General features: G+C 43.3%; 1 protein-coding gene across 1 annotated transcript in view; it reads left to right on the top strand.

Moving 5' to 3' along the window:
- The window catches only part of PLCD1 (phospholipase C delta 1), a 60,262-nt gene extending 37,861 nt beyond the window's left edge, over positions 1-22,401 (top strand). The window contains exons 6-15 of the mRNA XM_026718466.2: positions 191-392; positions 2,881-3,025; positions 5,622-5,771; positions 8,685-8,813; positions 9,717-9,864; positions 11,270-11,386; positions 12,619-12,797; positions 14,730-14,862; positions 16,449-16,598; positions 19,600-22,401. Coding sequence (XP_026574251.1) covers positions 191-392; positions 2,881-3,025; positions 5,622-5,771; positions 8,685-8,813; positions 9,717-9,864; positions 11,270-11,386; positions 12,619-12,797; positions 14,730-14,862; positions 16,449-16,598; positions 19,600-19,691 — 1,445 coding nt within the window. The 3' untranslated portion in view covers positions 19,692-22,401. The remainder of the gene's footprint in view (positions 1-190; positions 393-2,880; positions 3,026-5,621; positions 5,772-8,684; positions 8,814-9,716; positions 9,865-11,269; positions 11,387-12,618; positions 12,798-14,729; positions 14,863-16,448; positions 16,599-19,599) is intronic.
- The last annotated feature ends 4,645 nt before the right edge of the window (positions 22,402-27,046 follow it).

Genomic DNA, 27,046 nt, shown 5'->3' with positions numbered 1-27,046 from the left:
GCAATGACAAAGTAAGCTAAAGTAAGTGTGAAAAACTATCCTGTCACTTTTTTCAGTGTCATTGTAACTTAAAATGGTCCCTAAGCAACAGTTGAAGACGACTTATATTGGAAAAAAGGAAAAAAGGAAGTTAAACAACAATAGTCCTAGAATATGATTTTCTTTTTTTTTTAATTCCAACTTTTTGCAGTTAAAATACAGAAGTCCATGAGCAAAGATGGTTTCCAGATGTATTTGCTTTCTGCGGATGGGAATGTTTTCAATAAAGCTCACAACCAAGTGTATCAGGATATGACCCAACCCCTCAGCCATTATTATATATCTTCTTCGCATAATACCTACCTCATGGAAGATCAGCTAAGAGGACCCAGCAGTACGGAAGCCTACATCAGGTACCAAACACTATTTAATTGATTTATTCCTTGCATTTCTTGCCTGCCTTTCGTCCATCAACTTAACACACTGTACTTAGGACTCTAATGTTTGATATTTCTGATATCAGACATTAATTTGCTATTGAGCTGGAGTGGCACAGTGGTTAGAATGCAGTACGGCGGGCTACTTTTGCTGACTACCGGCTGCCAGCAGTCCGAGTCTCGTCAGCTCAGGGTTGACTCAGCCTTCCATCCTTCTGAGGTTGATAAAACGAGGGGAAATATTGTTGGGGCAATAGGCTGTCTCTGTAAACCACTTAGACAGGGTTGTAAAGCGTTGTGAAGTGGTATGTAAGTCTGATTGCCACTGCTGTTGCTATTATCCATAGAATAATAGCCCTTTGAGGAAGATTGGGTAGAGATAGAGGGAGAGGGAGGGAGACAAACTCAGAGAGAGAGAGAGAGACAGAGACAGAAAGAAGAGGGAGGGAAGAGAAACAGAGAGGAGGGGGAAGGAGAGAGACAGACGAAGAGAAAGAGAAAAAGAGACAGACAGAAAGAAGAAGGAGGGAAGAGAAACAGAGAGAAGGGGGAAAGAGAGAGACAGACGAAGAGAGAGAGAAAAAGAGACAGACAGAAAGAAGAAGGAGGGAAGAGAAACAGAGAGGAGGGGGAAAGAGAGAGACAGACGAAGAGAGAGAGAGAAAGAGACAGAAAGAAGAAGGAGGGAAGAGAGACAGTGAGGCAGTGGGAAGAGAGAAACAGATAGAGCGAGATCTACAGAGAGGGGGAGAGAGAGAGAAAGAGAGAAATGAAGAAAGGGACAGAGAAAGATAGAGAGAGAGAGAGAATCAAAGAAAAGGAGGGAGAGAAAGAGAGGGAGGGAGAAAGGGAGAGAGAGAGAGAGAGAGAGAAACTAGACTAAACACAACCTCATAGAGCACAGTCAAAAAAAGGCATTGTGGTTTTAATGCTGTTTCCAGGATATTGCAAAAAAACTAACCCCAGAGATACCCTGCAAATCTAACCAATGAACTTTGTATCTGGAGGCCCAGATCCAACACCTTTACACTGATCACTGTCTACATGTGTGACCAGTGGTAGGGTTGTAAGAGACCAGCTAACACCCCACTGATCGGCATATGGCTGCACTCTGGAAACAACAAAGCCAAAAGTGTTATTTCTTTTAAAAGCATCTCCTATCTATCCTTTCTGTGACGTGTATTAAATTCTGCACAGGGCAGCAGGATCAAGGCCCATTGCCCATCTATCAGATCCTCCCCATATCCAGTCTCAGGGCAAGATCATTCTTCAAAAGAATCTACAAATATTGTAGCTGGAAATGCCCAAATTGCAGAATAGGTTGGAATCCTGCCAGATTTTGGCCCTGTTTTCCATTGGTTTAGCGGTCAAGGCCCCGGGTGATTTGGGTAAAAGAATCAAGATATCAGCTAGTGGCATAGTCCTAATTGCCATCTTGATTACAAATAGTCCCCCGACTTACAACAGTTCATTTAGTGACCATTCGAAGCCATCATGGCACTGCAAAAAGTCACTTCGTGACTGTTGTCAACTAAAAAAATACTCCTTTGGTCTTTTTAGTTGCCAGCAGAAAGGGAGTGGGGGAAAGCAGTGCATTCCTTAAATGCCTCAGATAATCGCCTTGGCAGCCAAAACTGTTGGCCCGCAAGATTACTGGAGAGCATGATTGATGACTCTTGGCTATGGATGTGTCTCATTGGAGAATATACATCCAGGGGGTTGGGGGAAGACCAGACTCAAGGGTGAAATGAATGTTGTGTCTCAGAGTCGGCTGCACCCAAGCAATGCCAACATGTTCACTCCTAATAAATTATTTTGTAAAAAATTCTGAGAGATGTGGCTAGAGACTCATGATTTGAATGGGGGTTGATTGTCGGAGCCCTGACAATCAGCTTTTATGATCTTCCGACAAACAAAGCCAATGGGGAAGCCAGATTCACTTAACAACCATGTTACTAAGTTAAAACTGCAGTGTGTCACCTAAAAAAATACTTCTTTAGTCTTTTTAGTTGCCAGCAGGAAAGGATTAGAGAAAAGCAGTGCATTCCTTAAATGCCTCAGATAATCGCCTAGGCAACTGAACCTGTTGGCCCGCAAAATTACTGGAGAGCATGATTGATGACTCTTGGCTATGGATATGTCTTATTGGAGAATATACATCCAGGGGGTGGGGGGAAGACCAGGGTCAAGGGTGAAATGAATCATGTGTCTGAGTCAGCTTCAACCAGGAAACGCCGACATGTCAACTCCTAATAAATCAATACTTTTTACTCTGAGAGATGCGGCTAGAGACTTGTGATTTGAATGGCGGTGCACGTTGGAGCCCTTGACAGCTGTCTTTCCCAAATGGCCAACACTTTCCAAGGTCTTTGGCTGGTGCTCCTTCTTAACATTACCTTCTTGGGGGAAGGGGGAGAATTGAAAACCCACACCCCAAATGGTTGTGATGTTGTCTCTTCCGCAGAGCTTTGATGAAAGGTTGCCGATGTGTGGAACTCGATTGTTGGGATGGCCCGAACTCTGAGCCAGTCATCTACCATGGTTACACATTTACGTCCAAGATCCTCTTCAGGGATGCCATCAAAGCCATCAAGAATTATGCTTTCAAGGTCAGGATAGATGGCTTCTCTCTTCTGAACCCGAGGAGATGCCAGATTTCTAAAGATTTAAATGCAAAAAGTGATTAAATATTTAAATATTAAATATGAGAAAGTTAGACAGTTTGTTCCGCTCTTTAAGTTTACTTTGCTGTTTATAAGTACACTGTGAGCTCATGTGCCAGAGACTTAATTCCTTGTGCGGCCAATCACCCTAACCCTATCCTTTTCCTCCTCCTCCTCCTCCTCCTCCTCCTCCTCCTCCTCCTCCTCCTCCTCCTCCTCCTCCTCCTCCTCCTCCTCCTATTCCTATAAGCCATCAATCCATTCCATTCTATTCTATATTTCATTCCATTCTATATTCCATTCCGTTCCTTATTTTCTATTTAGTTTTGTTCCATTCTGTTTCATTCCATATTCCACATTCTATATTTCATATTCCATTCTATTAAGGCAGGACTAGAATGCAGAGTCTCCCTGTGATTGGCCCAAAGTCACCCAGCCAGCTTTCTTGCCTAAGGCAGGACTAGAACTCACCATCTCCTGGTTTCTAAACTAGTATCTTAATTAACTAGGCTGAACTAGTTCTAAACCCCAAATAATTGAGAAAGGGTGTTCTTTCTAAACCGTTCGTACGAATTCTATAAATCCAAACCAATTATATAAATGGTGTAAATTACACCAGGGATCCTCAACCTCTTGGGGCCAAGCGAGTGATTGGTCGGTGTGTGCACAGCGCGAGTTGCATGCATGCCAGCCCAACACTCGTTATAGCCCAGCTCACCTCTCCCTTCCCACCCCAAGCCGGTCAGCCAAGCCACAAAGGTTAGGGACTGCTGAATTACACCAATGATATAATTAGACAAATGATGTAAATTGGCACATATTGATGCATATAACTTAAATGGACAGAACAACATAAGTTTGCAAAAATGACCTCAATTTGGATTTAACAAACATTTGGATTTAGTGGCTACTATATGCTAATAATTAGTTAAATTGAAGTTTGCAGTACAGCTCAAATCAAGCGTGTGGCTTTCTTTACAAAAAAAAAAAACACTTCAGGGAATTGCTGACAATTCTTGTTCTCTTGACACAATGGGAAGGTGTTGAATAAGAGAAAAATGCCACACACACAAACCCATCTTAAAAAAACCATCAAAACCATCATAAAACACATCTCAAAACCATCATAAAACACACCTTTTTTCCAGCTATGGAAACAACTCATTTATTTATTTATTCATATCCCGCCTTTATTATTTTTACAAATAGCTGATATACCTCATATTCCTTCTCCTCCTATTTTCTTCACAATAACAATCTTGTGAAGTGAGTTGAGCTAACGGAGAACGATGGGCCCCAAGTCACCCAGTTGGCTTTTATAGCTAAGGGCTAGAACTCACCATCTCCTAGTGATTGGCTCAAAGCCACCCATTTAGTATTCATGTCTAAGTTGGGACTTGAACTCACAGTCTCCCACTTTCTTGCCTGTGCCTTAAGCATTAGGCCAAGCAGGCTCTTAAGCTATAGGGTGGCACAGCATATTCAGCACAGCAATCATTATAAGGGTCAAATATTTTTCAAATGTCTAACTCAAAAGTTTTAAGGATTTCACTCTCAGAGATATCATGTGGCGCAGTGCTTAGAGTGCAACACTGCAGGCTACTTCTGCTGCAGCCAACTACTTACAATTTGTCAGTTCAAATCCCACCAGGCTCCAGGTTGACTCAGCCTTCCATCCTTCTGAGGTGGGTGAAATGAGGACCCAGATTGTTGGAGCAAGAGGCTGACTCTGTAAACCGCTTAGAGAGGGCCTGTAAAAGCACTGTGAAGAAGTATAGACGTCTAAGCGTTATTGCTATTGCTATCTAAACTTGGTAGCGCAGTGGTCAGAGTGCAGTACTGCAGGCTGCTTCTGCTGCCTGCCCCTGACTGCAATTTGGCAGTTTAAATCCCACCAGGCTCCAGGTTGACTCAGCTTTCCATCCTTCCGAGGTGGGTAAAATGAGGACCCAGATTGTTGGGGGCAACAGGCTGACTCTGTAAACCGCTTAGAGACGACTGGAAAACACTGTGAAGCAGTATATAAGGCTAAGTGCTATTGCTATGAGATTCCACCCCATTTATTATTATTATTATTATCATGGTCCACAGCACAGTCAGCCAGGTGTTCAGACTGGATTTGGCATTTTTGCCAGCCTATCGAATGCTTCCCAAGAACCTGGGTTAGGCAGATGTGAACGCCTGATGGTTGTAAACTGTTCAATTGTAAACCCAAAGATGCTTTTTTCAGGAGGGCAACTGGACTTTCTTGTTTTTTCTTTGAAGGCGTTTCGTTTCTCCTCCAAGAAGCTTCTTCAGCTTTGGCTGGATGATGTGGAATGGAAGGACTTATATTTCTCTTCAAATCTTTCCATTCCCCACCATCCAGTCAGAGCTGAAGAAGCGAAACATCTTCAAAGAAATAACAAGAAAGTCCAGTGGCCTCCTGAAAAAAGCACCTTTGGGACAACCATGACCTGGAAGATTGAGAATCTCTACAGACTTTTATCCCATGTAAAGCTGCCTTTTGCAATTGACCAATGCTTGTTCCTTTCCCATGCAGATCTCTCCGTATCCTGTCATTATATCTCTGGAGAATCACTGCAGCATTGACCAGCAGAAAATGATGGCACACCACCTCCACTCCATTTTGAAGGACACCTTGCTGGTGGCACCAATTGATCCCAAAGGAACCAAATTGCCTTCCCCAGAGGTGAGCTTTGCATGACTTTGGCGGGCTTGTATTCACAGAGGGATAGAATCAAGATCATGTGAAGTGTTAATACCACATTATAAGGCCCTGGTAAGGCCACACTTGGAATATCGCATCCGGTTTTGGTCGTCAAGATGTAAAAAAAAAGATGCCAAGACTCTAGAAAGAGTGCAGAGAGGAGCAACCAAGAAGATTAGGGCAGGTGTCACCCCAATCCTTAGTCCATGGACTGGCATAGGTCTGTGGCATGCCAGCAACCGGACCACACAAACAAGTGAATCTGTGGGTTGCAGGCAGCATGCAGGACCACACTCCCTCTGGAAAAACCAATCTCCACAGAACCAGTCACTGGTGACCAAAAGGGGACCGGAGGCTAAAACATGTGCAAAATGATTGTTGGAATTGGATATATCTAGTTCATTAGAAGGACTAGGGGTGACGTAATAGCAGTGATTCAGTATCTCAGGGGCTGCCCCAAAGAAGAGGGAGTCAAGCTATCCTCCAAAGCACCTGAAGGCAGGAGAAGAAGCAATGGGGTGGAAACTTAACAAGGAGAGAAGCAACATAGAACTAAGGAGAGACTTCCTGACAGTGAGAAATAATTAACCAGTGGAACAACTTGCTTCCAGAAGTTATGGGTGCTCCAACACGGGAAGCTTTTAAGAGATTGGACAACCATTTGTCTGAAATGGTATATAGGATTTCCTACCAGAGCAGAGGGGTTGGACTAGAAGATCTCCAAGGTCCCTTCCAACTCTGTTAATCTGTATTTTTCTATTACTATGGTTGATTGCACAGTCAGCCAGATGTCTACACTAACTTTATTACAGGTAGTCCACTATTTAAAATCCCAATTGGGACCGGAATTTCTGTTACTAAGCAAGAGGGTTGTTAAATTAGTCATATCTGATTTTACAACCTTTCCTGTCATGGTTGTTAAGCAAATCATTGCAGTGGTTAAGTGAATCATGCAGTTGTTAAAAGTAAATCCAGATTTCCCCCATTGTCAGAAGCCAACTGGGAAGGTTGCAAACGGTGATCATATAACCCACACTTCAACCCTGGTAAATACATGCGGATTGCCAAGCGATGAATTTTTTTATCACATGATCATGGGGATTCTATAGTTGTCATAAGTGCAAGGACCTGTCATACTAAGCATCTTTTAAAGTGATGTTATAACATTATAACAATCACTAAATGAATGGTTATAAGTCAAGGACTGAACAAAATTAGTATTGATCTATATAAGTTTGGTTTCCTAATCAAACTTCTTAATAATCTGGCATTATTTCCTGTCTACCTCAAAGGTCTGACATTATTATTTCTTTTAAAGAAAAGTTATAAGTGATTCTTGACTTACAACCATTCATTTAATAACCATTCAAAGTAACAACGGCTATGAAAACTAAAGATTTATGATGCTAATTCACACTTAGAACCATAGTCGCATGATTCAGGTTGGCAACTTAACCACGTTACTCACTTATCAACAGTAGTGATTCATTTAACAACTGTGGCGAGAAAGGTCATAAAATGTGGCAAAACTTAACAACTGTCTTGCTTAGCAGCAGAAGTTTTGGTTTCAGTTTTGGTCATTGTCAACTAAAAAATACTCCTTTGGTCTTTTTAGTTGCCAGCAGAAAGGGAGGGGGGAAAGCAGTGCATTCCTCAAATGCTTCAGATAATTGTTAGGCAGCTGAAGCTGTCGGCAGGCAAGATTATTACTGGAGAGCGCAATTGATGACTCTTGGCTATGGATGTGTCCCATTGGAGAATACACATCCAGGGGGTGGGGTCAAGGGGGAAATGAATGATGCCCCTTAGTGTCGGCTGCACCCAGCTAACGCCGACATGGTCACTCCTAATAAAGAGAGTTGCAGCTAGAGACTTATGATTTGAATGGGAGCGGCTTTGTCGGAACCCTGACAGTCATAAGGTGAGGACCACCTGTATTTTAAGTTGCTTGTGAAACTTCACAATAAGAAGGTTGCGTTGATCTCGGAGCTGTTTCCATGATTGCAACACAAAAAGATCTCAGTCTTTTGTGATTCATTGTAATGAAGATAGAATCAGAAAATCTTGTTGTTTACTTGTATAGTAAACTGAGGACCCAGACTGTTGGGGGCAAGAGGCTGACTCTGTAAACTGCTTTGAGAGGGCTGTAAAAGCACTATGAAGCGGTATATAAGTCTAAGTGCTAAGTGCTGGTGCTATATGTCTTCTAAAGTCCATTTCTCTTCTGCTGTGTTTATAGTATTTGGTTAATACCTGTGAAGTCAACCATTGTTCTGTTAGAGGATTGCCCTGAATTGGTCACCTTATTTTCTTGACTCCATTATACAGGTAGTCCTCGACTTACAACAGTTCATTTAGTGACCATTTAAAGTTACAACAACACTGAAAAAAGTGAACTTGGAGGACAGTTTTTCACACTTCTGACCACTGCACCAATCCTAGAGTTATATGATCAAAGATAGAATTCTTTATTGGCCAAGTGTGATTGGACACACAACGAATTTGTCTTTGGTGCAGATGCTCTCAGAAAAGATACAGATAGTCATAGGGTACAATAAGCAATCAAATCATACTAGGAAACTGTCAAAATCCAGATGCTTGGCAACTGACTCATATTTATGACGGTTGCAGTGTTCCCGGGATCACGTGATTCCCTTTTGTGACCTTCTGATGAGTAAAGTCAGTGGGGAAGCCAGATTCACTTAACAACCCTATGACTAACTTAACAACTTCAGCGATTCACTTACCCACTGCAGCAGGAAAGGTCATAAAAGGTCATGGGGCACAACACAGGTAAATACTGTCTCACTTAGCCGCAGAAATTTTGAGCTCAATTGTGGTTGTAAGTCAAGGGAACGACTTATAATCCGTTCGCATTTTTGTTATATCTCCTAGCAATTAAAAGGGAAAATTCTTGTGAAAGGGAAGAAGTTAACTCCAGAAACAGAAGAGGTTTCAGATGAAGATGAAGCCGCTGAAATGGAAGACGAGACTGTGAAAAGTGAGGTAGAAAAGAAGAAATTGGTAAGCGTACATGATCTACAGAGGTAGTCCTCGACTTACAGCATTCGACTTGCATTTAATGACTGAAGTTACAACAGCACTGAAAAAAAATTCCAGAAATCAGTATTGATTTTCGCTTTCCGACAAAATTGCTCATTGGGTATAAATGTCTTTGTTTAATGACTGCTGCAAAAAATTCTAAAATTAAGTGTGGGCTTGTGAGGACCTTCTTAATGACTAACGCAAATTATTACTATAATTCTGGGCTGAATTATGTTTGTAAATTGAGAACTACCTGTAAACCAGAAAAAAAGAGAGAGGTAGCTGGTTTAACAAGTTTCATTTGAAGTGTGAAACCTTAGTAGGGCCAAACCTGGAATATGGCATCCAGTTTTGGTCACCGCAACGGCAAAAAAGACGTTAAGACTTTGGAAAAAGGGGAGAGAAGAGCAACTAAGATGATTAAAGGCCTGGAGACAAAAACATGAGGAACAGTTGCAGGATTTAGGTATGGTCAGTTTAGAGAAAGGAAGGATGTAGTGGGTGACATGATAAGGCAAGATGAGAAACAATGGATGGAAACAAGGGGAGAAGCAACCTGGAATTAAGGAGCAACTTCCTAACAGCGAGGACAATTAACCAGTGGCACATCTTCTCTTCAGAAGTTGTAGGTGCTTCATCACTGGAGATTTTTAAGAAATATTGGACAGTCCCTTGTCTGAGACTGTACAGAGGCTGGACTAGAAGACCTTCAAGATCTCTTCCAGCTCTCTTTTGATTTATTGATTCATGTGTGGCTGCTTTAATGAGTTGGTCTTTGACCAGGCTGCTTTAAAGAGACATTTTGCACCTTGCAAACCAGTTTTATCTTTAGACAGGCTTGTGATGTGGCTGGTTGACCATTTCTCTCTCATTCTCTGCTAGAGCGACAAGCTAAAGCTTGCCAAGGAGCTGTCAGACACTGTCATCTACTGTAAAAGTGTCCATTTTCAAGGATTTGCTGAGTCACAGCCTCCTGACGAGATGTGTTCTTTCAGCGAAGGCAAAATCCTTAAAGTGGCTCAGGAATCAGGTACATAGCATCTTCTTAATGCTTTTGGCAAGGATTTTAGAATATAACTAGATATGCAGCATTCCTGATCCAATATTCATTTTAAATGGATTATTCTTAGTACAGGTAGTCCTCAACTTACAACTGGTTGTTTAGTAACTATTTGGAGTTGTGACAGACACCCCCGCCCCCCAAAAAGAGAGAATTATGGCACAAATTGGAAATTCCAATGGTATCCCCGTCCCCAGTCATGTCACTGCATTTTGGGTACTTGGCAACCAGTCCACCTTTATTGCAATTTGCAGCTTCCCGCTGTGGCATGACCAAGTGTTACAATATTTTGTATACCTGGAAACAGGTGTTTAGTTTTGATTTCCGGCAACAAACACCCACTGTGGCCAATGGGTTCACTTAACAAGTATAGTGCTCGCTTTACGATTGCCACCATTTCCCTCCCTCCTTCCCTTCCTTCCTTCCCCATCCTCTCCTCCCCATCTCCCTCCCTTTCCCTTCCCCTCCCTCTCCCCTTCCCCTCCCTCTCCCCTTCCTCTTCTCCCTTTCCTTTTCTCCTGCCCTCTCCTTCCCCTTCCCTTCTCTTTCCTTCCTTCCTTCCCTCCCTTCCCCTTCCTCTTCCCCCCTCCCACCTCTCCCCCCCTTCCTCCTGAACTAATAGCTATTGATCCATTGATTTGATCAAATAGGAGGGTTGTAGAAAACATTGAGGGTTGAGGAAGAAAATTTCCGATCGCTCTCCAAATAGTCCCCTATCTCCTGGGATCCACAATTCTGGCAGTCCTGAGTGAGGTTTGTAATCCTCTACAAATAAGCACTCCTGGGCAGGAAATAGCTTCAGATGTGGTCACAGCTCAGATAGCTGCATTTTGTATGCACCTGTTAAAAGCCACCTTGTAGCTATTGCGTCTGGTGTCTTAAAATTCCATAAATTATGGGTTGTTTAGGAGCACAGTGGCTCAGCAGTTAAAGACACTGAGTTTCTTAGCTGGATAGCTGACAGGCTGGGTTTGAGACCCAAGCGCCGCAGGACAGGATGAATTCCCATTACTTGCCTCAGTTCCTCCCCACCTCTCCAGTTTGAAAGCATGCAAATGCGAATAGATAAATAGGCACTACCTGGGTGGGAAGATAAGAGTGTTCTGTGTGCCTTTGGTTTACAGCCATGCTGGCCACATGACCATGGAAATGTCTTCGGACAAGGCTGCCTCACTTAGTGAAGCCACAGAGAGGAGCACTGTGCCCAAAATTCAAACATGATCAGACAGGGGAAAAAACTTTACCTTATGGGTTGCTTGTCCAAATTCCTCCCTCTTTTCTGACCCAGACTGAACAGCTATATATGGGGTATTCTGAGAGAAGGAACATTAAAAAAAATTAATAATTTATGTCTTATTTCTTATTTTTCATCCAGCTATTGACCTAGTGCATTATAATGTCCAGCACCTAAGCAGGATCTATCCAGCAGGTTGGAGGACTGACTCGTCCAACTACAACCCGGTCGAGATGTGGAACTTGGGTTGCCAGATAGGTAACTATATTGAGGATACGTGTAAGCCCTTTCGGGTTGTTAAATTATTGGGCTGGATCCAGAAGCAGCCGTACCATTGCAATCAGTGGGACTTAAGCAGACATGCTCCTAAATTTTTGGTGGGTCTGTTTTAATCAAGTCAATAACATGGAATCAAACTGGCTGATATAAGGAAGGGTGTTAGCAGCATAAGTGGCAGCTGATATATTGTTCAAAACAATGACAACAGTTGCTTTGCAAGGTGCTTCATTTTTATACTTAAGTGTACACAGGTAATCCTCAACTTATGACCACAATTAGGACCAGAAGTTCCATCACTAAGCATAGTGGTCATTAAGTAAGACTCACCCAGTTTTATGACTTTTTTTTTTACCATGGTTGTTAAGTGAATCACACAAGCATTAAGCAAGTCAAGCTTCAATTTCAATGTTGGAAGCTGGCTGGGATTTATAATTCAGGGCCCAAATTGTAATTAAGTGACGGCAGGGACAGGGACAGTCATAAGTGTGAGGACCAGTTGTAAGTCACTCTTTTCAGCCCCATCATAACATCTCATGACAGTTGCAGCATCTAAGGGCAATGTCATGACCGTTTTCAGTTCCTTCCACCGTCCCACAAGCAAAGTCAGAGGAAAATAAGATTTGCACAACAAGCACTTAACAAAAACAGTTGCAGTAATTTACTTAGTAACGGTGGCAACAAAGGTTCAAAACTGGGCACAACTCATATAACCACCATCTTGTTTGGGAAGGGAAATCCTGTCTCAGTTGTGGTTGTAAGTTGAGGACTACTTCTATTTGTGATCTCTCTCACAAGCTACCTTTAAGGATTTAATAGTTGCTGATCCCAAAAGTGCCTTTTTCAAAAGGCAACGGGACTTTCTTGCTTTTTCCTTGAAGACGTTTTGCGTCTCATCCAAGAAGGTTCATCAGTTCAGATTGAAGGGTGAATCTACTCAGAACTGAAGAAGCTCCTTGGATGAAAAGCGAAGTGACTTCAAGGAAAAACAAAGAAAGTCCAGTTGCCTTTTGAAAATAGCACCTTTGGGACAACCAGGACTTGGAGGACTGAGCATCTCCATAGACAATAGCTGCTAATGAAGCTATCAGCTAGATAAAATATGATTGGAGAGGAGGAGGAGGAGGAGGAAGAGGAGATGATGAGGATGATTTTAATGATGAGGGTGAATAGCCAAAATCACTGACTTGTCTTTCTCTTACATTTTCTCCCAGTTGCTTTAAATTTCCAGTCCAGGTGCTCAGAAATGGATATACACCAAGGCCAATTCCAAGAAAACGGAGGCTGTGGCTATATCCTAAAGCCAGAATTTCTTCGGAACGAGCAGTCCAAATTCAATCCCAGATCCATCACGGAGGGGCCGTGGTACAGCCCTAAAAAATTCCAGGTTAAGGTAAGAGTGGAGAAAGAAAATCCGTTTTCATAACCTCACGTTCTAGCGCAGTTCTTCAGCATATTTGCCTGCTGGTAGGGCAACTTTTGCGTCTAATCTACAAAAGGCTTGCAAAGATGTTTAAGAGTGCATAAAATTGTTCATAATCCAAAGATCTGTCTTGCATGTGGAACATCTTCTGGCCAAAGCAAAAGCCATTTATCAGTGGGGAAGGGGATGTTTTTGAACTTTTTTTTGGAAGTACCCAAGTCTGTAACCTTCTCTTGTTTGTCTGTTTCAAATCGTAATAGAAGATTATGCAGTTTTGCTATTACAGTTAATAATTCAGTCCTTGAGTTATGACCGTAATGGAGCCTCCTCCCTACAGTCGTAAATCCTAATGGTTTTAAAACAGGGCCGGTCACATGACCAACCCAAATTTTATGACGTTTTGATGTGGGTATTAAGGCCTTGCTGCCATTATTAAATGAACCCATGACACCGTTTGGCTGAAAACGAGAAGAAATTGTCACTTTTCAGCAAAACAGGATCACATGATATTGAGTGCCCAAAGTGTGATCATGTGACTACCAGGGAGGATAGCCATCAGAACTTCGGATCCAGGTTGTAAGATCTCCTTCTTCAGGCAAGTCATAACCTTGAAGGGTCATAAGTCAGGGAATATCTGTACATATTCGTCATATGTACATAATTCCGTTTCAAATTTTGTTTGGCGATTCCAGCTACCTCTAGATCTGTATTAAAGCTTTCTTTTAACTGAGAATATGAAAACTGCAGGTAGTCCTCGACTTACGGTTACAGTTGAGCCCAAAATCTTTGTTGCTAAGTGAGACACTTGTTAAGTGAGTTTTGCCCCATTTCTTGCCAAAGTGGTTGAATGAATCTGGCTTCCCCATTGATTGTACTTGATCGGAAGGTCGTAAAAGGGAATCCCCTGACCCTGGGACATTGCAGCTGTCATAAATATGAGTCAGTTGCCAGGCGTCCAAATTTCGATCATGTGACCATCGGAATAATGCAATGGTGGTAAGTGTGAAAAATGGTCATAAGCCACTGTTTTCAGTGTAGGGACTGCTTGGGCAGGGGGGGTGGATTAGATCAGGGGTCCCCAACCACTGGGCCGCAGACCGGTACCGGTCCATGGAACATTTCCTACCAGGCCGCCGGTTTGCTGGGCGCCGCCATCTTGTTTGACGAGAAAGTGCTTCCGGGTGAGCTTTTCCGGTTGGAAAGCGGCGTTTGGGTCCTGAAGGAATCCTCGCGCCTTAGTTTCATCGAAGGGGGGGGGGGCTTCGAACGAAACTAAGGCGCGAGGATTCTTTCAGCACCCAAGGCAAGGCGAGCTGAGCGACCGTCCCGAAGCCGTCCCGAAGCGAAGCCCATCGACAAAGGTACAAAGGAGGAGTTGAAGGTGGCGGGGAGAAGCGGGGGATGGCTGGCTGGCCGGTCGCTCGGCTCGCCTTGCCTTGTCATGTGTGCTGATGCCGGTACCGGGCCACGGATCATTTTGTGATGCCGGTTATGGGCCGTGGCACAAAAAAGGTTTGGGGCCACTAGATTAGATGACCTACAAGGTCCCTTCCAACTCTGTTAATCTATTAATCAGTGCCATCGTAATGTTAAATGGCTCACTTAAATGAACGGTTGTAAGTTGAGTACTGAAAACAACATCCTTCCGTTGGGAAGATCCCAACTTTCAAAGTCTGCTCTGAGTGCAAAACATACCGCTTTACATTTAAAACCATTCCCAGTTTCAAAGCAACTTGTTTCACGCTTGAGATGAGCCATGTCAAAGTCGAAATGAAAGATGATATTTTGTTCTGCACGCACTTATAGAATGGGGTATTGGGAGGTTAGGATGGGCAAAGAATGGGCCTCTCTGCATAGAATTTGAGCTCTTGCTTTTCTCTTTTGACTTTCTTTTTCTTGCAGATTATCTCTGGCCAACAACTGCCAAAAGTTAACAAAAGCAAAAATTCCATTGTGGACCCGAGGGTGATTGTGGAGATCCACGGTGTTCAGCGGGACAACAGGAAGAACCAAACCAAAGTAATCGATAACAATGGTAAGAGGAATGTCTCTGGAGATCCTCAAATTATCCAGCTCGTGGTTGTACCAAACGTGCTTTTTTAAAGAGGCAACTGGACTTTCTTTGTTTTTCCTTGAAGATGTTTCACTTCTCCTCCAAGAAGCTTCTTCAGCTCTGACTGAATGGTGGAGGACGAAAGTGGCCTCAACGACTCTCAGAGAGAGTACTAATGACCAGATGACTGCAAGGAATATAAATCCTTCCATCCTCCACCATTCAGTCAGAGCTGAAGAAGCTTCTTGGATGAGAAGCGAAACGTCTTCAAGGAAAAACAAGAAAGTCCAGTTGCCTTTTGGAAAAGCACCTTTGGGACAACAGTAAGAGGAGAGAGACCAAGCAAGGAATCATAACTTAGGGAGTACAGATAGTCCTCGATTTATGACTGTAACCAAGCCCAGAATTATTGTCAGAAATCATGCCGGTCATTAAGCGATCCATCACTTAACTGGCCCAATTTTATGACGTTTTTTGAGGCAGTCATTAAATGAATGCCACAGTCATTGAGCAAATGGGTGTTATTTTATCAGAAACTGGAAGTAAATACGGTGTCTCATAAATAGGGTTGTAAATCGTGGTCCTGTGATCACAAGATGCTGGAAAAGATCATAAATGATCGTGGGGTGGACATTCAGAAATTAAAAACTGGGTTGTAAGTCCCATTTTCTGGCTCCGTTGTAACTTTGGATGGTTGCTAAGGGGTTGCTCATAAGTCGAGACCTACCTATATTAATGCGTCTAAGGTTAAAACTGGGGATTAATTGATTTCCATGTTTTATGTATTGCCAAACGCAGCATTCTAGCTTTCTGTTTATCTTTGTGCTCCAGTATTCCCATAACATGCTATCTTTCTTATTAAGTGGGTCATGGGAATGGGGCCAAGGTGGTATTCAGCCGGTTCTGACCAGTTCTGGAGAATTGGTAGTGGAAATTTTGAGTAGTTTGGAGAACCAGCCAATACCACTTCTGACTGGCCCCGCCCCCATCTATTCTCTGCCTCCCATTGAGTCCCAGCTGATTGGCTGGGTCTTCTTTGGTTGCCCTGCACAGGAGAACGGAGCTGGAATGCAGGTTAGTGAGGCGGGGAGGGAATGGGGATTTTGCAGTAACTTTCCCCCAGGAGTGAGGATTGAATGGGGATTTTACAGTAACTTTCCCTGCCACGCCCACCAAGCCAAGCCACACCCACCAAGCCACAGAACTGGTAGTAAAAAAAAAATGAATCCCACCACTGGAATGGGGTGCTAGTTGGGTGTAAGAGCAGGGGATGTCTGGAGAAAGTATCGGTTGCGGAATTGCTTGGGAGAGCTCGTTTGTTCTAGTGGTTAAAGAACCAAGCTAGAATTCACATCCTGCCTTAAGACATGGAAGTCAACTGGAGCCTTGTGGCCCCATCACCAGGAGACAGGGAGTTCTAGTCCCGCCTTAGTCAGGAAAGCCAGCTGGGCGACTTTGGGTCAGTGTTATTCTATGTAATAAATGCATAAACATATAAATAATAAATACAAATTATAAAAGTGGGATAAAATAAATATATACTTGGCTTTTACTTCGCTTTTGCCCAGGTTTTAATCCAACCTGGAATGAAACATTTGAGTTTGAAATTGACGTACCGCAACTTGCCCTAGTCCGTTTTGTGGTAGAAGATTTTGATGCCTCAACGAAAAATGATTTTATCGGGCAATTCACAGCTCCCTTCACAAGTCTGAAGCGAGGTGAGTCTTTTTTTCTTTTCTTTTTACCTTTTTCAAAAATATTAACATTTCATTTTTAATCAAGTTTATATGGGCATCCTATGTCACGGAAAATGACTCCGGGTGGCATATGGCAACCTGATAAAACAAATGATACAAAGCAATTATTATCTAAAACCATTATATAATAATTATTAAAAATATTCATATGTTATTTATGAATCAAATTTATATGCCTTTCTTACAAAAAATGAACGTATGCAGCAAAACAATCATTACCTAAAACTGTTGTATAATAATGATTTAAAAACCTTAATTAAACTCTCATTCATGGTTAACAGGAGTTTCTTTTTAGTGAGCTAGGTTCAACACCACTATCAAATGCTAAGTAAAGCCGAAACCAATATTTTTATTGTAATAACCAAAATTCAACCAAGTCTAAACAATTTGTACATTATATATATTTTAATGTGCACTCTGCCCATTTACCTCAACTTACAACAGTTCATTTAGTGACGTTTGAAGTTATAACAGCACTGAAAAAAGTGACTTGTGCCCGTTTTTCACACTTGTGACCATTGCAGCATCCTCCATGGTCACGTGATCAGATGTTTGGCAACTGACTCGTATTTATGACAGCTGCAGCGTCTCAGGGTCACGTGATCTACTTGTGTCATCTTTTGACAAGCAGAGTCAACGGGGAAGCCAGATTCACTTAACAACCGTCTTACTAACCTAATGATGACAAGAAAGGATGTAAAGCGGGGCAAAACTTAACAACTGTCTCACTTAGCAACAAAAAATTTGGACTCAATTGTGGTCGTATGTCAAGGACTACCTGTACTTAATGGACTTTTATCTCTAAGAGTCACCTTTGTCTTTCAAGGCAGTCCTCAACTTATAACCACAGGCAGTCCTCAACGTACAGCCACAATTGGAACCAGAAATTTATTGCTAAGGATTAACAGAGTTGGAAGGGACCTTGTAGGGCATCTAGTTGTTAAGAGAGCCATGCCCAACTTTATGACTTTTTTTTAATGATTAAACAAATAATTACTGTTCTTAAATAAATCAAGCAGTTCTTAGTAAATCCAACTTCCTCTTTTGACTTTTTCGGAAACAAATCGGGAAAGTCATACATGATCTTCCCAAATTGTGAATACATGCCGGTTGCTAAGTGCCCAGATTCTGATCATGTCACGACCTTAGGGAGGCTGCGACCAAATTAAGTGTGGGGAAAGTTTTCTCAGTGCCATTCCAACGTCACTAAACGAATTGCTGTAAATGGAGGACTATTGATTTAATGGAGTATAGCATATACTAGTACAGTCCATTAAATTGAAAGTTTACTGGGAATCTTGAGGGATGCTACCGTGGAGGTTCTCTCAGAAGCTGTGGGAAAAGAATTTGGAGGCAAGGGAACCAAAAAGATGGCAAATTAAGTGAGGGTTTTAGCCTTTTCAATACTTTCTAATGGACGCTTCCCCAATTTATGGTTTCTGGTTCTTCCAATTCCCAAGTTTGTCCAGCATTTTTTGCCCATTGAGGAAGAGTTTACCTCACTGGGTAAAATCTTGTAAGGTGAAGCTGGATGAGAATGATGAGTATTGTAATGAAGTAACTTGAGAATATAGTGGTTATTAAGGTAGAAAAAGAGTTCCAGCCAAGTGTTGATCCTTGTTTTGGAGCAATGTTGCCCTCTCCTGTCCAAATAAAGGAATTGCAACAACCGTTAAAAAATTGATTTAACCAAGTCCTCATACTTATGACTGTCGCGGCAACCCCACAGTTAATAACTCCCTTCCTTAGCAATGGAAATTCTGTTTCTATTTGTGGTTGTAAGTACCTGTGGTATGTAAGCTACCTGTAATTAATTTAAATTTCTTTTTAAAAGTTAAAAAGTCTTTCTCATGATTCCGAGGAACAGTCCCAGCTATGGAAAGATTTTTGTTGTTGTTGTCATGGATCCTTCTGCTTTATTCTGAGTTCGCTCTGAGGATATAGTTCAGTGCTTCTAAACCTTGGCCACTTTAAAATGACTGGAGAATTCTGAGAATTAATGTTCACACATCATTTTAAGGATGCCCTAGTTGAAAAACAACCTGCTAAGCCTATTAAGAGGAGCAAAATAGTCATTTCAGAGGTAGTTTTCGGATCTGCCTTGCTGAATTAAAGGTGTACGGTTATTACTACGGAAGGAGTCAAGCCTGTTTTTCATCCTTCGCTTCTAAATTGCTCCTTCTAGCAGCCCTTTCTGCAAAGTAATTTTCAAGCACAGGAATCTTGCAGGATCCGTTGCCGGTGTTGCAATTGATTAGATCGTTATATTTTAAGTTGTGTGTCTGATTTTTAGCTTTTTTTTTTTTTAATGGGAGGGTTCTAGTTTTGTAGGCCATCTAGAATCCATTTGAGTTGGATGCCCAATAAATGATGATGACAACGATGGTGGGGATGAATGTAACAATAATGGCATCTTCCCAGTTTGGACAGCCTTGATACCTAGCGGTCTGTCGAAAAAAATGAGCTGATACTTAGTTTATTGAGGTTAGTCGTGAAGTCGTGTCCGACCCATCGCGACCCCATGGACAATGTTCCTCCAGGCCTTCCTGTCCTCTACCATCTTCTGGAGTCCATTTAAGCTCACATCTACTGCTTCAGAGACCCCATCCAGCCACCTCCTTCTCCGCCGTCCCCTTCTTCTTTTGCCCTCAACTGTTCCCAGCATTCGGCTCTTCTCCAGGGAGTCCTTCCTTCTTATTAGGTGGTCAAAATCTTTGAGTTTCAGGATCTGGCCTTCTAAAGAGCAGTCAGGGCTGATCTCCTCTCGGACTGACCGGTTGGATCGCCTTGCAGTCCAAGGGACTTGGAGGAGTCTGCTCCAGCACCATAGTTCAAAGGCCTCCATTCTTTGGCGCCCCACCTTCCTTACGGTCAAGCTTTCCATACTTAGTTTACCAGTTTGTAAAATATGCCAAAGAAAACAAAAATTAATGCTTCTTTTTCTTTTTCTCCCCTTCTCAAGGTTACCGCCACATTCACCTTTTGACAAAGAGCGGAGATCAATACCCATCTGCCACCCTCTTTGTGCATATCAACATTTCGGACAGTTGTTAAAAAGAAGAAACTAACTTCAGAGAATGCACAAGGAATCTTTCTCTCTCTTTCTCTCTTTTTTTTACATTTCCAGACAGACTTTTAGTCCCCTCAGCCTGGCAAAGAAAAACTCAGCTCTTTGAAGGCAGTGTGTGTGGTGGGCCATTCATGCCTTAATGCCAGTTGAATATTTAAGTTGGAAAACAGCTAGAAAATGTTACCTTTTAAAAGTTGTGCTTTAACTTTTAATCCTAGTTGCTTTTCTAGGGTGATAGAGGCAGCCCACAACTCTCAGCAGCTCTTACTGGTGTTGTAGGAGGAGGAGTAATAAAGAGCAAATATGTTTTTTAAAGGTTTATTTTAGTGCAATCTGAATTCCGTTTGTACGTCTCCAAATTTTATGTTTTCTTGTATGACAGTGCAAAGGTTAGTGGGGAAAACCATACATTCCCTATGCTAAATGAAGGACAATTGCTTTATAAAAAGTGCGCGTCAGAAGGAAGAAAGTGTTAGGGAAAATACTGAAGAAAAATAAAAACACGTACAGCTAGTCCTTGACTTACAACCATTTGTTTAGCAATCAAAGTTACAACTGCACTGAAAAGGTGATGGAAGTCCAATCCTCTTACTTACGACCCTTGGACCCTCCCTACCGTCACAGGATCAAAATTTGGGAGCTTGTATTTGTTCCAATTGCAGCTTTACATTGTGGGATCTTCTCAGCTGGCTTCTGTCCAGAAAAGTCAGTGGGGGAAACTGGATTCACTTAACATCTGATACACTTCACCACCACCAGTGATTTGCTTAACAACCATGTAAAAAAAAAAGTTGTAAAATCAGGGCCGATTCACTTAACGATGGCCCTGCTTAGCAAGGCAAATCCTGGTCCCAAGTGCAGTTGTAAATCAAGGACTCCCTATATATGTTGTTTTAATGGTAACTTAAAATATTTGCCAGCTTCTGCAAAAAAGACTTTCAAATTGGGAAACTGAGAAAAGGAACTTAACTCAGATTTGATACACAGTGTGATCCTAGGATCGACCTGCAGGATGATTAAAGTGCCTTTGCTTCTGTAATCTGCACTGCTAATCCTCATTGTTGCTAAATTCCAGCTATGATTTATTAATTATATTTCATTATTTTCCTTTGGGGGGAAACACTAATTTGCCAATTCAGCACAGATGTTATGTCTGGAAGAGTTACGCTAAAGGTGAAGGTTTCTCTGTCCAGTCGTGTCTGACTCTAGGGCAGAGGTTCCCAAACTTGGCAAGTTTAAGACTTGTGGACTTCAACTCCCAGAATTCCCCAGGCAAAAGGGTCATCAAATTGCTCTGACTTAATTACTGCCTTGCTTAACAATGGAAATTCTGGTCCCAATTGTGCTCATAAATTGAGGACCTTCTGATACTCTATGTACTTGTTTCTGGGCACTTGAAGATGTGTGAACTTCAACTCCCAGAACCCTCCATGCTGCCTAAGGAATTCTGGGAGTTTAAGACCACCCATCTTCAAGCTGCCAAGTTTGAAACACTAATTGTTGGAATTTTCCATCCATCTTATTATTACTATTATTATTATTTTAAAAAGCAAAGTATAGCCATGAGGATTTTTCTACAGGAATCCCTATAGGATAGCAGAATGCCACATTTCCAACCATGGTTGAATCCTGGCCATGTTGAAATAGAACTCACCACAAAGTAACCACAGGACTAAACTGGGATATTTCCAGAGTTTTGATTTGATGCCTCAAAATGGATTTGATGATCTGTCCTTCTTATAGTTAAAAAATAGGCACAGCAATATTTTTAGGGTGTGGTTAAAAAAAAAAAAACCAAGAGAGTAGCCATATTGTTTGATGCCTAGACTATTGTGGCTGCCATCTTGGTTTTTTATTTCTTTTCTCCACCCTGCAGAAGCCCCACTGTTTGTAATTCTGATCAGTTTTATCACTCAAGAAATGCACAACACAAAGGCTTTCTAACCCCGTGACTGGCATAAATTCTCCCACACACTCTTCTGAGATTCCACTGGCATCACTGACCTATTTTTTTCCCCTTGAGTTTAAATTAGCAACAATAAGGACTAGTAACTTGACCAATCAGAACCTCAGGGTGCTTCTTATAACGCCAACATTGCACGTTCTGTCATTTGCTGCATCAGCAAAGTGGCAATACACGCATAGCTTGATTTTTATTTTTGTAACTGCTAAAAATATCCTTTTTTGGAAAAAAAATCACTAAGTCCTCACACTGTGTATTTGACTTCTGACAGTTTTGTGGTTTGGGGCCTGGGGTAAACACAATGGTAGTCCAGGCTTAGTTATACTAGAGTAGAAGTGAAATTAATAGTTTACTTCAAATAGTTTACTTCAAATCCAGCTAGTGGATATTTGGTTGATAGCATTTTATTGGTAATGAGCTGTAATTTAGTTTAAACCTTGATTATAATCGTGAAATTATTTTTGAAGGAAAATAAATTGTGAGTTTATTTTGTTTCTATAAACGTTTTGTACTTGCTGCAAATATATGCAGGAATTTTCTAAGGAGAGCATTTTATTCCAAATGGATCTGAGAGCAGAAACTCAACTTTCATCAGCAAATCTAAATGACCTAAAATAATTTCTTCCAAATCCACCAGATGAATATTTGAATTAACAAAGTTGTTGGCAGTCCTTGACAGTTATTGGATTACTGTGATGTAATGAAATCTTTAATAAAGATTTTTCTTCGAACTGTTGAAAACTGGAATACTTCAGAAAAATTGTAGAATTTCATATTCAGGAGTTTTGAGTCAATGTCCTTGCAAATAGGTATTCCAAGAAGGGTTTTTTAAAAAGTCAGGATGGTAGCCATAGCTACAATGGAACCCTTGCCTTATTTTTATGCCTTTGTGGCTCCATCCCGACTTTTGAACTCTTCCAAGCCAGCGGTGGGATTCAAATTTTTTCACTACCGGTTCTATAGCGGTGGCTTGGTGGGCGTGGCAGGGGAAGGATCCTGCAAAATCCCCCTTCCCTCCCCACCCCACTAACCTGCTTTCCAGCTCCGTTCTCCTGTGCAGGGCAACCAAAGGAGACCCAGCCAATCAGCTGGGACTCGATGGGAGGCGAAGAATATATGGGGGCGGGGCCAGTCAGAGGCGGGATTTGCTGGTTATCCAAACTACTCAAAATTTCCACTACCGGTTCTCCAGAACTGGTCAGAACCTGATGAATACCCACCTCTGTTCCAAGCTTGCTTTTATTGGTACAAACTATTTTTTTATGAAACTCTGCTTTTATTACGCTTTTCCCCCAAACATCTGTTATCCAACTAAGCAAGGTTTTCAGCTTCCCTCCTTCCAGAGAAGACAGATTCAAACTAATTCTAATTTAGAATACAGTAGTCCTCGATTTACAACAGTTCATTTACTGACCATTCACCTGCCCCACTGCAAAACATCAAAAAAACAACAAACACTGGCTATGGAAAATTAGTTTTTTCAAGATATCTGGCTCCTAACCAGCAAAGCATGATCTGGAAGCACTAGCTTCCTGCTTGCAAGGGACAGTCTGCAAAGGAACAGCTAGTCTTCGATTTACAGCAGTACAACAGCACTGAAAAAGTGGCTTATGACTGTTTTCCACACTTACGACCATTGCAGCCTCCCCATGGTCACATGATCAAAATTCAGACCCTTGGCAACTTCATACTTATGACGGCCGCAGTGTCCTGGGATCACGTGATCTCCTTTTGCAAACTTTCAGATAAGCAAAATTAATGGGGGAAACCAGATTCCGGATTAATAACTGGATTACTAATTTAGCAGCTGCAGTGATTCACTTAACAACTATGGCAAAAGCCATAAAATGGGCCAAAATTCACTTAACAAATGTTTACGGAGTTTACAGATGGAAGGGACCTTGTAGGTCATCTAGTCCAACCCCCCACTCACCCAAGCAGGAGACCCTAGACCAGGGGTGGGCAATTAATTTCTGTCGGGGGCCACATGGAAAATCAGATCTGTGTTCGAAGGCCGAACCAATTTTATAAAAGGCCATTATAGATAGATAGATAGATAGACAGATTCTTCCGTTAGGAATAAACAACTGTGTGTGTGTGTGCATGTATGTATGTATGTATGTATGTATGAATGTACCCCCTCAGTTTACACAAGTTGGCCACTTACAAAAAATAAATAAACGCCCACCCCCCCAAAACATAACTCCTCCAGTGCCCACGGATAAACTGTGAACCACCAATTAGTAGCAGGGCTGACCCTCCCTCTTGAACCAACGTCTAATTGGGGGGAGCAGACCGGCCTTCAGTCTCTTCAGTCTCGGCCTGCTGGTGCTCGGGTCTACAGGAATACGCATCACACAACAGCGGGCGTTAGGGTAGGGAGGTGGCGGCGGCGGAGCTGCTGCTGTTGCTGCTGCTGCTGGCTGAGAGGCGAGGGAAAGGCGCGCCCAGGGCGCAACGAGCCAGACCAAGAGCGCATGGCGGGCCTCTCCGAAGCCAGGCGCGGGAGAAAACTGCCCCAGGCGCCCCCCGCGCAGGTCGTGCCCTCGCCGCCACTGCCAGTCCTGGCCGCTCCGGCCGCCACTCGCTCCTTGGGATGCAGCTCTTCCCGTGGCCCCATTGCGCTTCTCGTGCTCTTCGCCGCCGGCGGTGCTCGAGGCTCCGCCTGAGCCGAGCGGCGGGAAGAGGCGCGTCGAAGCTGCAGTGGCCGGCTCAGGTCTCTTGGACCGGGAATCCCCCTCCACCGAGGCGCCTGAGCCTCGGTGGAGCGCCTGAGCCTCGATGGAGGGGGAATCCCCGGGACCAAGAGATCTGAGCCGGCCGCTGCAGCTTTGACGCGCCTCTTCCCGCCGCTCGGCTTCGCCGTCCCGTGGCACTGGGTTCTGGAGCGCAACCCCAAGGTCTGCCAGCCGCGGTGGGGAGCCCGGAGCTGCTCAGCGGGCGGTTGGCCAAACCCCAGAGCGCTCCTTTGGCGCCGCCTCCCGCGCCCCCTTCCAAATCAAATGCGGCTCAGGAGAAATCAAGTGGGGCTCCATTGGTGGCGGCCGCAAGGGCAGCGCTCGGGGATCCTTCTCCCGCAGTCACGACAGAGGGGCAGGGAGGCGAGCCGGCAGCATCCCGCGCTCCTCCCGGCTCGGCGGCTTCTCTCCCCGCGAAGGTTTCAGCTCTCTTCGCTCCGCCGGGCTCCTGCCCCCGTTTCCTGCTCCACCTGACAAGCCTGCCAGGCGCCCTGCTCGCTCTCCGCCTCAACTGCCTCCTCTCGACACGTCTGAAAGCAGCCGAAAAGTGGCCGGGGTTACATACGGACCAATCTTCAACAGGCCGGATTAAAAAGACCAACGGGTGATTAGATAGTTACCTGCAATGGTGGGTTTGGCCTCCCAGAACCTCTGGAAGGCCCGTTTTTCGTCACTCCCCGGGCTCCGCGTGGGCCCTGCACTTACCTGCATCCAAAATGGGCTGCGTGGAGACTCCGGGGAGGGGTGGGGCAGGGTGAGAGGGCCCAGCCAGGGATTTGGGATTTGGCGGTTCGCAGGACCAGCCATAACGTTAACCAGCCGAGCCTGGGAGAACCCATCGCAGCCCACCCCAACTCAAAACCAGCACCTCGTGTCTAGTGTCCCTCCTTGGCCTTGGCACCAGGCTCAGACCCGAAGTGGGGATGACAGTCGTGAAGTCAGATTAACAGATAATCAGAGTTGGAAGGGACCGTAAAGGTCATCTAGTGCGGAGGGTTTTCCGGGGCTTCCCTTCCCCGCCCAGCCCCCTCCTTACCAAGGGGTCTCCTTCCCCCCTTCGCTCCCAGGGATCTGGCCCAGCGGCCCCACCAGCAGCATCAGGGGAGCCCATGGATGCCGCCCCACAAGCTCTCCCAAAGAGAGGGGAGGAAGACGCGGAGAGTCCCAGCCCCAGAGGCAGAATCAGGGCTCTAAATTGAGGCGAGGACCTCCTTTTTTTATTTTTATAAAAGTTTTATTGTTTTTAAAGACATAGACAAACACAACATAAAAACATCAAACCATCTTCCATATATATACATACAGTGTGTCAGTTGGTTTACAAATTGTTTTGTGCCTCTACTTCATAGTCTTCACTTACAATCACATTGTATATGTTCTTATATTATCAATCAAATATTCCTAAATACATTAATATCATTGTTAATCAATGATTTGACTATATTATTATTCATTCATGTTTTACAAGATAATCCATATTTTACTTAATTCGTTTTATAACAGTTCATATTACCATCTCAAATATATCCTATAATTATTTTGTAGATATGATGAAAATAATACATCTTTATATATTCCTTATATTCTAAAAATCTATATATTTCATTACCATGTTTTATTGTCTAACCATTGATAGAATAGATCCCAAATCTTATAAAATTGTTTATCTTCTTGTTCTGATTTCAAATGTCAATCTACTCATTTCAGCACATTCCAAGGTTTTCTTAATAACTTCCTCCTGTGTTGGTATTTCCTCATTTTTCCAGTTTTTAGCAAATACAATCCTAGCCGCTGTTAATATATTTACAATCAGGTATTTCAATTCTTTACTATATATTTCAGATAAAATTCCCAATTAAAATATCTCTGGTTTCAAATCTATATGCTTTTTTGTCACTTTTTCCAACCATGTGTGGATTTTAGTCCAATCTTTTTTAGCATCCATGCACGTCCACCACATATGGTAATATGAGCCAGGTATCTGATGACACTTCCAACATTTTTCAGATTTGTTCTTGAACATTCTTGCTATTCTTGTTAGGGGGAGGTGCCACCTGTAAAACATCTTATACAAGTTTTCTTTATATGCTGTTGACATTGTCATTTTATAACCCATCCCCTCTCCTCTCCCGGCCCAGCCCGCTCCTTACCGGGGTCTTTCCCCACTTCGCTCCCGGGGATCCGGGCCAGCGCCCTCACCAGCAGCATCAGGGGGAGCCCAGCAGAGCCCATGGATGCCGCCCCATAAACGCCTCCAAAGAGAGGAGAGGAAAACGCGGAGGGTCCCAGCCACACAGGCGGAATCGGGGTTCTGAACTGAGGCGAGGACCTCCCTGATTCCCCGCTTGAAAGATGCGTTAGGAACATCCTGAGGGAAATTCAAACAGCCCAGAGAAGAAAAAGGCGGGGGGAAAAGGGAAAGTCCCCCTTTCCACCCGCCGCAACCAATCAGAGCACAGATCCCCTCAGGCGGGAGCCCGCCCTCACTCACAAGGAACGAGCGGAAGCACCAATGGGAATTCTCCCTGCGTGAGTGTCATCGGTCTCCGGGCAGAGTCCTTTCTTACTTCACCTGAAGGTGGAGGGAGCGTTCGGCTCAGAGAGCGAAAGTGGGAGGGGGGGAATCCCTTCAGTCTTG

The sequence above is a fragment of the Pseudonaja textilis genome, chromosome Z (genome assembly GCF_049901715.1).
Source record: "Pseudonaja textilis isolate UNSWEBS1 chromosome Z, rPseTex1.2, whole genome shotgun sequence".
NCBI classification, from domain to species: domain Eukaryota; kingdom Metazoa; phylum Chordata; class Lepidosauria; order Squamata; family Elapidae; genus Pseudonaja; species Pseudonaja textilis.
The sequence above is the reverse complement of the archived record's forward strand: the minus strand, read 5'-3'. Positions and strand labels throughout refer to the sequence as shown.